This window comes from Symphalangus syndactylus, chromosome 10 (assembly GCF_028878055.3).
Source record: "Symphalangus syndactylus isolate Jambi chromosome 10, NHGRI_mSymSyn1-v2.1_pri, whole genome shotgun sequence".
NCBI lineage: Eukaryota > Metazoa > Chordata > Mammalia > Primates > Hylobatidae > Symphalangus > Symphalangus syndactylus.
The window spans coordinates 6,476,306-6,492,252 of NC_072432.2; the positions used below are offsets into that span (position 1 = coordinate 6,476,306).

General features: G+C 48.7%; 1 protein-coding gene across 24 annotated transcripts in view; it reads left to right on the forward strand.

Annotated features, from left to right (window-relative positions):
* WDR37 (WD repeat domain 37) overlaps window positions 1-15,947 on the forward strand; it is a 143,480-nt gene that overhangs the window by 42,314 nt on the left and 85,219 nt on the right. For all 24 annotated transcript variants that reach the window (XM_063609991.1, XM_063609992.1, XM_063610003.1 and 21 more), the window contains 2 exons: window positions 6,316-6,360; window positions 9,032-9,108. In XM_063609991.1, coding sequence (XP_063466061.1) covers window positions 6,316-6,360; window positions 9,032-9,108 — 122 coding nt within the window. The remainder of the gene's footprint in view (window positions 1-6,315; window positions 6,361-9,031; window positions 9,109-15,947) is intronic.

Consider the following 15,947-nt stretch of genomic DNA (forward strand, 5'->3'; position numbering starts at 1 on the left):
CTCTTTTAGAGGTTTACTTTTGATGTAGTGATAACTTGGATGTATTCAATAAAGGATACTCCACGAATGTGCTTGCGTGCCTGTAGTTAATGCTGTCCACGTAGTTAATGCTGTCCACGTAGTTAATGCTGTCCACGTAGTTAATGCTGTCCACGCAGTTAATGCTGTCCACGTAGTTAATGCTGTCCACATAGCTCTTTTCTGCCTTTTCACTTAGAGCTGTGTGTGTGCCAGTTTCCTGACCAGATTTTGTTTCTGTTTCCTCTCGCACGTGCTGTGTGGTTCCTTCCCCCACAGTGCCCTCTTCACCTGCTCACTTGCCCTCCCTCACACCCCCCACGCTGCCAGGCTGAGAGATGGCATTGCCTGTGTGCACAGAGGGACAGGTGTGGGTGGGGCCCGTGGCTCTGAGCGCCTGTCTGCCCGTCCCCAGGGCCCTGATGAGCTGCGGAGCCTTCCCCTCCCCTTTCCCAGGATCTCCTCTCCTTCGGCCATTCCTGCTGTCACTGTGTCTTCTCTTTCTTGCCCTGGACATTTCCCCTTAGTGTGTAGACAGGCTGGTGCCTTTCCCGTGTTAGACGCCCTCCTCCGTGCTGCCTTCTTACCTGTCTTCCTCCCCTGGCATCCCACAGACTGGCTGGGGTGCCACAGTGTCACCTGCAGCTTTCTAGCAGTGCCTGGCGTGTGTGTGATTGGTGTTCAGATGTAGAGCAAAACGCTGTTACAGGAACGAGTGCTGTATTCTGTTTCCTCATCCAAATTTCCTCTTCAAAAACGTTAAAAAAAATTAAATATATGTGTATAGGCTAAAAACTTAAGACTTGAAAGTGGAAATGACTCCTTGATCCCTGGGCTGCAAAATGGATGTTGTGTTAGTAGGCATGAAATCAACATTCATCTTGTACATCTCCATCAGAGCCCTTGGGTGAGCAGGTGCGTTGTCAATGAGCCAGTTGTATTATGAAAGTTGTAGGTCTTAATGGTAGGCTTAAAATACTCAGTCAACAATGCTGTCATCAGATGTACTGTCATCCATGCCTTGTTCTTCCATTTATGGAGGACAGGTAGAGGAGATGTAGTGTAATTCTTAAGGGCCCTGGGATTTTTGGAATGGCAAGTGAGCACTGACTTCAGCTGAAAGTCACTAGCCGCATCCGCCTCTAACAAGAGTCAGCCTGTGCCTTGAAGTTTCGGAGGCATGGATGTCTCCTCTCTAGCTAGGAAAGTACTAGATGGCATATTCTTCCAATATAAGGCTGTTTGTTTGCATTCAAAACCTGTTGTTTAGAGTAACCATCTTCACCAATGAGCTCAGCTGGATCTTCTGGAGAACTTGTTGCAGCTTTTCCATCAGCACTTGCTGCTTCAGCTTGTACTTTTATGTTGTGGAGACGGCGTCTTAAACCTCATAAACAACTCTCTGCCAGCTTTCAGCTTTTCTTCCGCACCTCCCTCACCTCTCACAGCCTTCAGGGAACTGAAGAGAGTCAGGGCCCTGCTCTGGATTAGGCTTTGGCTAAAGGGAATGTTGTGGCTGCTTTAATCAATCCCGACCACTCAAACTTCCTGTGTGTCGCGTTCTTATCATTTGTGCGTTCACTGGAATAGTGCTTTTATTTTCCTTCAGGAGCCTTTCCTCTGTATTCAGAAGTTGGCTGTTTGGTGCAAGACGCCCAGCTTTCAGCCTGTCTCAGCTTTTGACTTGCCTACCTCACTAAGCTTAATCATTTCTAGCTTTTGATTTAAAGGGAGCAATGTGCAACTCTTCCTTTCATTGGAATACTTAGAGGCCATTGTAGGGTTATGAATTGGCCTAATTTTAGTATTCTTTTGTCTCAGGGAGTAGAGAGGCCTGAGCAGAGGGAGAGATGAGAGAAAGGTTGGTGGAGCAGTCATAACTCCCACAACATTTATTGAGTAAGTTTGTGGTCTTATGTGGGTGTGGTTTGTGCCTCCCCCCAAAATGACAATGGTAGCATCAGAGATCACAGGTCACTATTAACAGATATAATAATAATGCAAAAATCCAAGGTCAAGGTGCTGGCAAAAAGAAATTAAAAAAAAAAAGAAAAAGTTTGAAATATTGCAAGGATTACCAACGTGTGTCACAGAGACATGAAGTGAACACATGCTGTTGGGAAAATGGTGGCAATTAGGTGTTCAACGCAGGGTTGCCACAAACCCTCAATTTGTAAAAAATCCAGTACCTACAAAGCACAGTAAAGTGAAGGGTAATAAAATGGGGTATGCTTGCATCCACACACAGACGTGTACATACACACATAGTCATTTCTGTTCTCTAGAGGGGATTTAATTTTCCCTTGGCCAGCAGATAGAGTGGACGGCAAGCCTTGATTGACTTAAGGGTTGGTGGCCGGTGGGTTTCAGGCTTTAGGGGCTCTGCTGTTCCTCTCGCTTTCCCTTGTTCTAAGGGAGTTGTTCTTCAAGGGTGTGCCTTCACAGGCCCCGAGCTTTAGTTTCATCTGCCAGTCCTTGCCGTGTTAGCTCTTAGAGGCTGCTTTCTGCTTGGTGTCCGCCCTCATGCCCAGTTTAGGTGCTGTCAGTGCCTGGGGGAGGCGAGCAGCTGGCCTGCTCCTTCCTGGCTGCCTCTCCTGAGGGATCTGGCCTCAGCTTCTGTCGTGGCCCCTCACGTCTGGACTTCACCCTCGCTCCGGCTGGTCTCTGTGCCTTGAGGGAGTGCGTCAGGTAGTGGGGCTTCCAGTGCTTCCCTCTGGGGCCTCAGGGCTTCCATGATGACTTAAAGCCTTTTGTTTATTTTTTGCTGTTTATCTGCAGCTTTTATAATTAATCCCAGTAGGGGGTTTGAGTGGATCCATAGAGGCTGCCTTGTCCCAGCAGGAAGAAGTCTCTTCCTGTTCTTTTGCCTGGCTTGTTTTTTTTGTTGGCTTTCCGTTCTTCACGCAGGTTAATTTAACCTTCCCGTGTTCACCCACTCACTGTCACCATCTGCTCTTCTGGCCTCCAGTATTTGGTGTCGTCTCTTTGCTCATCATCTCTTTAGTTCTTTCTTTGTGGGTCTGTGCCTATTTCTTCCAGGATGCCTCCTGCATTTAGAGAGGTGTCAGAGAGGGGAGAAGACGCCTGTGTTTCTGGCACGCTGTCGTGTTGCGTGTGTCTCTCCTCTTCCTCCTGGGGACTTGTGTTTGCGTTTTTCCACTAGGGGATTTTTCTTTTTTTGAGACAGAAGCTCACTCTGTCACCCAGGCTGAAGCGCAGTGGCGCGATCTCCATTCGCTGCAACCTCCGCCTCCCACGTTGAAACGATTCTCCTGCTTCAGCCTCCCGAATAGCTGGGATTACAGGTGCCCGCCACCACGCCTGGCTAAATTTTGTATTTTTTTAAAATTTATTTTTAATTAATTAATTTTTTGAGACGGAGTCTTGCTCTGTCGCCAGGCTGGAGTGCCGTGGTAGGATCTCAGCTCACTGCAACTTCTGCATCCCTGGTTCAAAGGATTCTCCTGCTTCAGCCTCCCAAGTAGCTGGGAGTACAGGCACATGCCACCACGCCCAGCTAAGTTTTGTATTTTTAGTAGAGATGGGGTTTCACCATGTTGGTCAGGCTGGTCTTGAACTCCTGACCTCAGGCGATTCGCTTGCCTCGGCCTCCCAAAGTGTTGGGATTACAGGCGTGAGTCACTGTGCCTGGCCTGGAGATGTTTTGATCTCTAAGTTGACCTAACTAAAGGGAGTGGTGGGGCTGGTGGGAGTTGAATCAGTACAACTCTACAAGGAGGTGGTCTTGACCCTGAATCACACTCTGCCTCTTTCCTCTTGGGTCCTCTAAGCAAAATGCCCAACAGCAGACTCCCCTTTCTGGCCCCCAGGAGAAGAAAATGGGTGAGGGTCCCAGTTTCACTGTGTCTGTGCCTCTCGGAGGCAGAGGTGACACTGGTGGCAGAGGTTGTTGTCCCCTTTGTTCTTCTCTCTTTAGATTTCAGCTTAAATTTTATGACAGTTAAATGTGCACGTGATGGAAAGAGCCAGTGCCTTTGACACTGGATGAAGGGTAGCCATGGCCGGCATCCCCGTTTCTGCTCCCCTCATGGCCACTGTGGATTGGGTCAGGTGCCTGCGGATTCTGCTGCCGCACCTTTAAATCGTGGCTCACAGTGCTGACCCCGCCTTCCTGCTCCAGCCCACCAGTTGACCATCCACTGTGGAAGGTGACCGGGGGTGACTGAGCTCTCTCAAGGGCCTCATTACACAGGCCTGGTTTCCATCCTCACCCCAACATGATTCTGTGCCGATTTGGTAAGATCAGGGGTCAGTTTTCACATTATTATGCCTATGTGAGCAGTGCTGCGAAGAAACTGCCTCCACAGCTCCTGTCACCTTGTACCTGCCCTCTGCCTCCTTCTGTGGCGCGGTGCCTTCCACCCACACCTCACAGTGGCCCAGCTTCATTTGTGATTAGCTGAAGGTTGGGATAGACATAATAAAGTGAAAATTGAACACTGATCTTACCAAAATTTCTCATCAAAATTGGAAGCATTAATACTATTTGTTAGTGGTTCTAGTGATAATTTGGTTTTAGCTCCATTGAGTGCTTAAGTTTATTGCTTATAAGTGTACACAGTTTCCACCAGTATTTCCCACAGTTATCTGTATTTTAATATTAATAATGAGGCTATCTTCTAGCATTTTTCATTTAGTTCCTTAGAAAAATGTAATTCTAATGGTATAGCTGCCAACATTTTGTTAAGGAGATAACCTATTCAGATTTGGTAAAATTTCCTATATGTTCTATGTTAGGGACATGCATTTTCTTCACAAGGGGTGGAAATAAGGGTTGGTGTCCCCAGAGTGACATGAGTCAACTCTTTGCTCTGCTGACTGGTGCTGACTGACGGTAGCTCACCCCATCCCAATCCCTGTCGTTTGCTTCGGGAAGATCCCAGGTGGGCAGTGTGGGCTCCAGACTAGGTCAGGCCTGTGGAGCTGGGCTCTGTGTTCAATGCTGGCATTTATGTGCGTGCTTGTGGTCTTGCTGACCACATGTCAAGCTATTCTGTCTACATTCAAGACAGGAGCAAGGGGGAAGGTGAAGTGCCAGGGTCTCATGCTCCTTTTTCAAGAAAATGATAGCTTCCTCAGACCTCTGGCCAGGTGTGGTGGCTCACACCTGTAATCCCAGCACTTTGGGAGGCTGAGGTGGGCAGGAGTTTGAGACCAGCCTGGGCAACATGGCAAGACCCTGTCTCTACTAAAAATGCAAAAGACCCTGTCTTTTTTTTTTTTGAGATGGTGTCTCAGCTCTGTTGCCCAGGCTGGAGTGCAGTGACATGATCTCGGCTCACTGCAAGCTCCGCCCCCCGGGTTCACGCCATTCTCCTGCCTCAGCCTCCTGAGTAGCTGGGACTACAGGTGCCTGCCACAGCGCCCAGCTAATTTTTTGTATTTTTAGTAGAGACGGGGTTTCACCGTGGTCTTGATCTCCTGACCTCGTGATCCGCCCACCTCGGCCTCCCAAAGTGCTGGTATTATAGGCGTGAGCCACTGCGCCCGGCCCGACCCTGTCTTTACTAAAAATGGCAAGACCCTGTCTCTACTAAAAATACAAAGAAACCCCAAACTAGTCAGGTGTGGTGGTACATTCTTGTGGTCCCAGCTACTTGGGAGGCTAAGGTGGGAGGATCACCTGAGTCTTGAAGGTCAAAGTTGTAGTGAGCTGAGATCGTGCCATTGCACTCCAGCCTAGGCAACCAGAGTGAGACCCTATCTCACAAAAAAAAAAAAAAAAAAGACGTCTGTCAGATACCCCTTTTGTAAGGAGAGTGGGAGGACGTCATAGCCTGCGCAGCCCAGTCCTGATTCATTTTCTGAGGCTGGCAGAGGTTATACTCTCTGGGGTCCTGGGGTCTCTACTAGTCACAGAACAGATTGGGGTCCTTAGGCTGGGAAGGAAGGGGGGTGGGGTGGGGCTTATGGTAATAAATTGTGTCTACCACACTATAATTTGTCTTCACCTGTTGTCATAATTATGTTTTCTTTTTTTAATCCTGATTTATTTTTAGCTAAAAATGACATCTTTGTCTATAAAAAGAACTAGATGATGAATATCCTTTTCCTGGGGTCCTAAACTGTAGCGATTTGGTGGTTCATAGCTTAGTTGTTTTTATTGTGCCTCTGTTCTAATTCACACATTTATTTGTAATTTAACTGAGTGGAGGATCTAATATTGAACTCATAGTTCTTTTAATGTTGACTTTGAAATACACGCTATAGCTAATAAATGTTGATAACATGTTTTTGTCACTTTAAACCTGTTTTTATCATATTTTTATTTTGCAGTAAATTCTATCAAATTTCATCCCTCAGAGCAGTTGGCTCTCACTGGTATGTTGATTTTTTTCTTCATTGAACAAAATGTTAGATAGTCTTAAAACAACTATAAATATTCCTTTCTTATCATAGCAGAATAATCCATGGCTTTTATGAAAGTTAATCTTTAGTAGACATTTTATGAATTAAATGAGAAATGGATAAAGGAAAATACATTGAGCAGTACTTTCTAGAGACAGTAGTGGATAAGCAGTTGGATTTATCGTGAGATGAAGATGGCTTCACGGTCTTCTCGAAGCCTTTCCGTACAGCATCAGCATGTTTGTTGTTCCCCCCGTGGTTCCTGTAGACGGAGCTCCTCAAGGCCCTGTGGTTACCATTCTGTTCCCTTAGATTGTACGGATCTGGTACGGAGAAATGAGAAAAGTAGCACAGAGACACGGCAAGTTGCCAATGTCAGCATTTTTACTTCTTTCTGGGTAATTTACCTAACCCGTGGTAGCTTGGATTTGCCATAATTTCAGAGTAGTTTTAAAAACGTGCCTTCCTTGGTTGCTTTTGGAGGGTAGCCTTACAGTACTGAGAACTTTTCCTGTGAGATTGTCAGACTCCCACAGATCCCCATGATAGCCCAGGGACATTGGTGATGATCTTGAAGGATGTGTGTAGGCTTTCAGTAGACCAGAGGTCCTTATGATTTTTCCGTAAAGGAATAAGCAGTGAATATTTTCATCTTTGCGGGACATTCAGGCTCTGTCGCCAGTACTGAGTTCTGCTATTGCAGCATAAAAGCAGCAGACAGTGCACTGATGAGTGGACATGGCTGTGTGCACTTATTCACAAAAGTAGGCGGCTGCCTGGGTTTCGCCTATGGGCCAAATTGTGCTGACCCAGGAATAGAACACCGAGGTTGAGATGACTGGCCGCTTCATGCAGGTGGAGTTGTTTAAGAAGGAGCCCCAGCGACAAGTTCTTCCAGTGTGTGGGATGCAGCGAGTCGTGGTTTGGTTGGAGTTTCTGTGTGAGAGAGAAATGTGGTGTGAGGGTTAGACTGAGAGTCATTTTGAGCAGGCCCAGACCACATAGCTGACTTTCACCTTCATATGTGTATGAAGGCTAAAGCAGACAAGGAGTTTACACCTTACGAAGTTGGCGGTTTGTGGGATGATTGGAAAGAGGGCAAGGAGACTGGTGGCAATTAGATGTGTCCGGATTCAAACCAAACGGCTGGAAAAGAGGGTGGAACCAGACACATCCAGGAACTGATGAAGACTTGGAAACATGAGGTGATGAGCATAGAGAGGGGAGAGTTAGACTAGGAAACGTGAGGTAATGGGGATAGAGAGGAGAGTTACACTGGGAAACGTGAGGTAATGAGCATGGAGAGAGGAGAGTTAGACTTGGAAACAGGAGGTAATGGGCATGGAGAGGGGAGAGTTAGACTGGGAAACATGAGGTAATGGGCGTGGAGAGGGGAGAGTTAGACTGGGAAATGTGAGGTAATGGGCATGGAGAGAGGAGAGTTAGACTTGGAAACAGAAGGTAATGGGCATGGAGAGGGGAGAGTTAGACTTGGAAACAGAAGGTAATGGGCATGGAGAGGGGAGAGTTAGACTGGGAAACGTGAGGTAATGGGCATGGAGAGGGGAGGGTTAGACTGGGAAACGTGAGGTAATGGGCATGGAGAGGGGAGGGTTAGACTGGGAAACGTGAGGTAATGGGCATGGAGAGGGGAGAGTTAGACTGGGAAACGTGAGGTAATGGGCATGGAGAGGGGAGGGTTAGACTGGGAAACGTGAGGTAATGGGCATGGAGAGGGGAGGGTTAGACTGGGAAACGTGAGGTAATGGGCATGGAGAGGGGAGAGTTAGACTGGGAAACGTGAGGTAACAGGCACGGAGAGGGGAGAGTTAGATGGAAATGTGAGGTAACAGGCATGGAGAGGGGAGAGTTACGCTGGGAAACGTGAGGTAACGAGCATGGAGAGGGGAGAGTTAGACTGGGACTGGGCATGATGTTGATTTGAGGAGTTGCAAGTCCGGGCAGTACATTCATTTGCATAAAACATACTGCATCATCTCAGAGCAGCTCCTTTAGGGAAGTTGGGTGGCAGTGAAGAGAAGGTGGAAGCCAGCCTGCCCGTGTGTGGGTGAGACGTGGCCGTGCTGGTGTCCGAGGCCTGTTCTATGCCCCGCAGTGCTGTCCTTTTGTCTTTCCAATCCTCAGTCAAAGCGTTTCCTCGCAAACTGGCTGCTGAAAACAGAGGAGGACGGGAGCCGCACACATGAGTAGTGCTGATAGGTGCCTGGCGCATTGAAAGGGCCTCTGTGTTGACTGGATGGAGTGAATGTCACTTTCCCGAACATCTCAGAGTTGATTGCAGCTCTAAGTTCTGTTACGATAGGGTTTCTTAGGTTAGATAGATGGAGAGGAAAATCTACTATTTGTACATTTTCTCTGAACTTCCAGGACTTTCTATGCTAAAATGAAAGGTGAAATAGTTTTATAAGTAATCATTATTTCCTCAATTTTGGACATGTACTCTATTCTCAATAGCATTGTGCAGTCTCAGAAAAGAGTTATTTAAGTAAAAAGTACATTCATCTCACTAAGTGGTCACTAAGTCGGAAAGGTCTGACTGCTGCTGCTTAGCCGTAGTGGCGGTGAAGAGCGCATTTTACCATGGTCTGTGCCTTGGGTAATTTTCCCCGATTTCTCTCTTCAGCTTCTGGAGATCAGACTGCTCATATCTGGAGATACGCGGTGCAGCTGCCGACACCCCAGCCTGTTGCTGACACTAGTGTAAGCACCTTTCCTTACCTGCGAGTGTGTAGGATGCTGATGTCTGCGAATCTGAGAATCCATTTATAATATCTGTCATGGACAGAATGTTTGTGTCCCCCCAAGTTCAGTGTTGAAGACCTCACCCCCGGTATGGTTGAATTTGGAGATTGGGCCTCTAAGGAAGTAGTTAAGGTTCAGTGAGGTTGCGTGAGGTCTCCTCATAAGAGGAGACAGTGGAGAGCTCACCTGTGTTCTCAATCTCTCTGTCACTCTCTGTGTCATGTAAGGGCAGAGCCAGAGGGCGGCCGTCCGTAAGGATGAGCCCACACCAGAACCTGAATTGGCTTGCTCTTGGACTTCCAGCCTCCAGAACTGTGAGAAAATAAATTTCTGTTTTTTATAAATCACGCAGTCTGTGGTATTTTGTTATGGCAGCCAGAGCAAACTAAGACAGATTTTAGTACCACAAAGTGGGGGGCTGCTTAAGAAATGCCTGAAAATGTGGACATGGCTTTGGGACTGGGAATGGGTAGATGCTGCAGGCGTTTTCAGGTACCTGCTGGAGAAAGCCTCGATAGCTGTGAAGAGCTTGTTGGTAGAAATATGGACACTGAAGGTGACTTGGGTGAAGGCTCAGAGAGGAAAGGGGAGAGCTGGAGAGAAAGCTTCTAGTGTCTCAGAGAATGCAGGTATCAAGACAGAATGTTGTGGAAAAGTGGATGTTGAAGGCCCTTCTGCTGAGGCTTAGAGGAGGCAAGGGACAGGTTACGGGGAACCAGAAGAAAGTGATCCTCATGACAAAATGGCTGAGGACTTGGCTGAGCTGAGCTTGTGAATGAAATGTTAAAGGTGCAGCCCGGCTGCTCTCCTCGCTTATAATGAAGTGTGAAAGGATGGGGACACTCCGAAAGAGTTGTTAAGGGAAAGGGGACGAGAACTTGTAAGAGTCGGGAAATTCCCAGCCTATGCCTGTTACAAAAAAAAGAGAAAGCTGGTTCTGAAGAAAACATGCAGGGTTTGTCTGAACAGTCAGTTTGCAGGGAGGTGAGTGTGGGTGGGAGCCACGGCTTTAAGCACCCACCACAGCAGGATCCAGGACTGGAGATGGGATTACACCCAGAGACCCCGCCAGCTTGAACCAGAGGGTACACGGTGGGGACAGAATGAAGGAAGGCATCAGACTGCTGGGATTCCACAGCACGGAAACCAGAGCTGCCTGGGCGAGAACCTTTACCACCCTTCAAGATGAGGGAAGAATGCCCCTGAAGGTGATTCTGAGGTTGGCAGGGCTGCAGCTCTCACTGCAGTCCCAGGACGAGGGCCTGTTTCTTCCTTGGTTTCGAAGTGTGGGAGCCTCCTTGGTTTCAGGGCCAGGTTGCCATGGTCCAGTGCTGTGGGGATGGGGTTGCCAGGCTGAGCCAAGGGGGTGACGCCCCTGCCCCAGCATGCCTGGAGGGTGGTGCATCCAGACTAAGAGGGGCTCTCTGGAGCCTGAAGAGCTTGTGGAGTTTGCCTTGGCGGGGTTTTGGACTTGCTTGGGCCCCGCCACCCTTTCCCTGTTGCCTCTTTCTCTCTTTTGGAAAGAGAGCATCTGTCCCGTGCCTGCCCTACTGTTGTATTTTGGGAACACGTAACTTGTTTGGGTTCCATGGTTTACGGCTGGAGGGGAGCTCAGCTTCAGGGTGGGCAAATCGCACCCTGAGTCCCACCCAGTCCTGATTCAGGTGACGTTTTGTTGAGACTCGGGACTTCATACCCTAGCACTGATGCTGGAATAAGACTTCTGGGGCTGTTGGGATGGGATGACTGTATTTGCCATGTAAGAAGGACATGAATTTGGGGGAGGCCAGGGACAGGATGTTCTCAACTGAATGTCTCCATCCCCCAGAAATCTGTGTTGAAGCCCTGACCCCCAGTGTGGCTGTATTTGGAGATGGGGCCTCTAAGGAAGTGGTTAAAGCAAAATGAGGTAGTGGAGAGGATGCCCTGATCCCATAGCATGAGTGTGTCCTTGTCAGAAGAGACACCAGACAGCTCACCCTTATGGCTGCCCTTGTGCGTGCACGCTCTCTATCTCCCCCTCTCCCCATCTGTCTTTTTTTTTTTTTTTTGAGATGGAGAGATGGAGTCTCGCTCTGTCGCCCAGGCTGGAGTGCAGTGGCGTGATCTTGGCTCACTGCAACCTCCGCCTCCCGGGTTCAAGGGATTCTCCTGCCTCAGCCTCCCGAGTAGCTGAGACTACAGGTGCCTGCCACCACACCCAGCTAATTTTTGTAGTTTTAGTAGAGACGGTGTTTCACCATGTTGGCCAGATGGTCTCGATCTCTTGACCTTGTGATCCGCCCTCCTTGGCCTCTCAAAGTGCTGGGATTACAGGTGTGAGCCACTGTGCCCAGCCTCTCTGTGCTAATATTAATAGAAGAGCCCCTGTGGGCACACGGCAGGATGGCGGTGCCACACACCGGAAGAGGGGACTCACCAGAAGCTGCACTGGTTGACACCTTGGTCATGGACTAAGAGTCTCCAGAACTGGAAAATAACTAATTTCTGTTGTTGAAACCTTTCGGCCTATAGTCTTGTGTTTTGGCAGCCTGCGTTGACTGAGACAGTGCCTAGAAAGATGCCCCTTCACCTCTGTATGCATGCATCTGCTCCAGCCTTCCTTTCTACAGACAATAAACGTTTACCATCCACTCTCTTTTTGTTTGGATCCTGTTTCTTACTGTTTCATCTGTTTAATATTAGACATCTGGTATCTTTCATGGACTTGTATCATCACATCAGCTAATGGCCTGTATGACATCAATTTTATGTGGTTCAAATTTAAACGTAGGTAACAAAAGATGTGTATTGAGAGAATGAATTCATGTATTTATACCATAAATTCATAGAATTCTTCACTTACTGTTTGCCTTGTGCTCTCTGCGGTAGCCCAGTGCCCTATGTTTATGATCACAAAGAGGCCTGAATGTTTCTCTGAGTGCAGTTATCTCCCTAGTTTCAATGACAGGATAAACGTTAGTGGCATGATCTTCCCACATGCTCAGCCCTCCCTGTTCAGTGCCTGAACAGGTGGGAACAGTGCCAGGCAGACGGTGTAAATGACGTACACATCTAGAAGTTTCAGTTTGTATTGGGCTGTGATTGTTGCAAGGATGAGAGTAATCTAGTTTTGATATTTTCGTCTTGGAATATTCCTTCAGTTTTCTGCTTTGTGAACATTCTAAACACTGTTCTGTGTGGAGATAGTTAAGCAGTTAATAAATTCCAGTGATAAATGAGTTTTCTTTAGTCCTAATAGAGGTTATAATACTTCATTTTTAACTGCATGTATTATATATTAACACAGTTTTGTTCTCTTTGTGGAATTGCCAGACTATTATGTAGCACATAACACTGTCCACTACATGCACATTTAGTGATGAAACAAGTGAAATGTGCACTGATGGTGGGTGTGGTGGAGAGGTGAGGAGGGTGAACATTGATGGTGAGGAAATTCAAAATGTGCTCTGATGGTGGGCGTGGTGGAGAGGTGAGGAGGGTGAGCATTGATGCTTAGGAAACTCAAAATGTGCACTAATGATGGGTGTGATGGAGAGGTGAGGAGGGTGAGCATTGATGCTCAGGAAATTCAAAATGTGTGCTAATGGTGGGTGTGGTGGAGAGGTGAGGAGGGTGAGCATTGATGCTCAGGAAATTCAAAGGAGTTAATGTATGGATTGTTTTCCAAATAAAATAAGGAAAACACCAATTTTGTCAGAGGGCAGATTCATGTACAGTACTTATATTAAAAACACCTAATAGTTTACTTAGAATGTACACTTAATTTTATTTTCTTCTTCACTACTTTGCTTGTGTTGGGTGAGTGCACTTCTCATATTGATAGCTGCCACCTCAAGATTTGGGGCTAGTGTTGGGGGGTCTGAGTTAAAGACGAACCTCTGTGATGTGCTGTGACTTGAGCTGTCCTGGGAGCACTGCACACACGGTTGTGTTGGGCCCTCCCTAATAAAGAGGAGGCAGTGCAGCCTGTGGATGGCCAGATCCCTGCAGAAACGGCGTGGGAGGCTCCTTCCAGCACTACTGGATGAAATAAGGCTCCTTAGGTGGAAAGCAGTTTTGTTTTATGAAGCTTTTGCCGGCCAGTGTTGACTCTGATTTGCTTAGCAGTTCTAATTTTAAATTTTAACACAAACTCTAATCTGTTAAAGTCTGTGTTCATCTTGAATCATTACAGCTTTTGGGCAAACGTCTTGTGTTTTAAAATTTGCATCTGTGAGTTTTGCTTGACATCCACAGTGTTGATAAGGAAGCGTTTGGGTGGCGTAGTGGAAACAAGATTTAGACCAACAGAATGACTGTCACATGTGAGTTAGGTTAGAGTTACTCATTTAACTTCGTCAGCCTTCTTTTTCTTCTTTGAGGGGTTTACCCCGTGGCTGCTCCTGGCTCTTTGCTGTGCTCCCTCCAGAGCCGTTTTCCCAGCCTCGTGCAGTGCTGTTACCCGTCACCCCCTGCCTTCAAGGTGACATCCCGAATACCCCTCTGCTGCAACCTGTCTGGGGGCCTCTGCCAGCCTTGTGAGCCTCGGGCCCCCCGTCCCGACTGAGCTGTGCGTGCCACCCTGAACTTGCTGTCTCTTGGTGTTCCTTTCCTTGTGCCACCCGTCTCAGGAAACGTCCCTGTCTGTCACCCAGTGCTTTAGACCAAACACCTTTCCACTGTCTGAACGCCTGTATTGTTCTCTTACTGCCTGTGGAAATCACCCTGTCAGCCACTCCTGCAGTAGAGGGCGCTTCAGTTCTTTCTTTCCAACCTGCTCCAGGCCGCCCTCTCTCACCAGCACTTCTCTCATCTCCTGTCCGTCTCCCCCGTTGTTTTCTGGGGCTGCCATAACAAAGTGCCACAGGTGGGGTGACTTCTAAACAACAGATCCGCGTTCCCACAGTCCTGGAGGCTGGAAGCCCGAGATGAGGGTGTGAGCAGGGCTGGTTCCTCCTGAGGCCTCTTTCCATGGCTCATAGATCTCGTTTTCTCCTGGGTCCTTCATCCCTCTGGGAGTGTCTATGTCCTCATCTGTTCTTACAAGGACGTCAGTCCTATTGGAATAGGATCCACTCTCCTGGTCTCATTTTACCTTAATCACCTCTTTAAAGCCCCTTTCTCCGAACAGCCACATTCTGAGGTCCCGTGGTGAGGACTTCAGCACAGGAATTTGGGTCCACAGTTCTGCCGGTAGCAGCCCCTTCCACCGTTCCCTCCGCAGTTTGTTCACACAGCACACACCGGGCATCACATCCCGCCCACAGCCATCTGGTGATTTTGCATCACACGAAATAAAACCTGGTGTCCTTTCCAGTCTCCCGGGATTACAGGAGCTGTTCCCGATGCCTCCTCTGACTTTGCCTCCCGTAGCCGTTCCGCACATGGCGGGAATGTTGTTCCTCAGCCCGGGCAAGCCTTACTTAACCCTTCCTTTCCTCACATCTGACTCAAGTGCGACCTCATCAGAGAGTCCCTCCTCAGTAATTCTATGTAAAACAGCCCCCGTCCAGCTGCCCCTTGTCCTGTTTTATTTTACTTCATAGAATTTACTACCACCTTCTCTGTGTCTCCATGTTGACGTGTGTTCCCGTACTGCTCTGCATCCATGTGACGTGCGTTCCCGTGCTGCCGTGCGTCCCTGTGACGTGCGTTCCCGTGCTGCCGTGCATCCCTGTGCGTCCCTGTGACGTGCTGCCGTGCGTCCCTGTGACGTGTGTTCCCGTGCTGCTGTGCGTCCCTGTGACATGTTCCCGTGCTGCTGTGCGTCCCTGTGACATGTTCCCGTGCTGCTGTGCGTCCCTGTGACATGTTCCCGTGCTGCTGTGCGTCCCTGTGACGTGCGTCCCCTTGCTGCTGTGCATCCCTGTGACGTGGGAACCCGGGCTGTTGTGCGTCCCTGTGACGTGCGTTCCCGTGGTGTTGTGCGTCCCTGTGGCGTGTTCCCGTGCCGCTGTGCGTCCATGTGACGTGCGTTCCCGTGGTGGTGTGCGTCCCTGTGGCGTGTTCCCGTGCTGCTGTGCGTCCATGTGACGTGGTCCCGTGCGGCTGTGTGTCCATGTGATGTGTTCCCGTGCTGCTGTGCGTCCCTGTGACGTGTGATCTGGTGCTGCTGTGCGTCCATGTGACGTGCGTTCCCATGCTGCTGTGAGTCCGTGTGACATGTAATCCCATGCTGCTGTGCGTCCCTGTGACATGCGTTCCCGTGCTGCTGTGTGTCCCTGTGATATGTGATCCCGGGCTGCTGTGCGTCCCTGTGATGTGCATTCCCTAGTAATGTGTACGTGCTCATGACGTTCCTGTGTTAGGCCATTCTTGCATTGCTATAAAAAATACTTGAGACCGGGTAATTTATAAAGAAAAGAGGTTTAATTGGCTGATTCTACAGGCTGTACAAGAAGCGTGGCACCAGCATCTGCTTGTCTTCTGGGGAGGCTTCAGGGAGCTTGGAGCTTTCATTCACAGCAGAAGGCGAAGCGGGAGAAGGCCTCATGTGATGGAAGCAGGAGCAAGGCGGGGGCGGGGGGTGCCCCACATCCAAACAGCCAGATCTCCTGAGAGCTCACCCACTATTGTGAGGTCAGCACCAGGCTATGAGGAATCCTTCCCCGTGAGCCAGACACCCCCACCAGGCCCTGCCACCAACACAGGGGATTCCAGTTCAGCATGAGATTTGAGCTGGGACAAATTTCCAAACTTTATCAGTTCCAGTACTAGTACTTGTGTGCATATGACATACCTTCCCATACTAACGTGTGTGTGGTCTCTCTCTTTTGCTAGAACATAAATTCTCTGAGGGCAGGGGCTTTACCAGG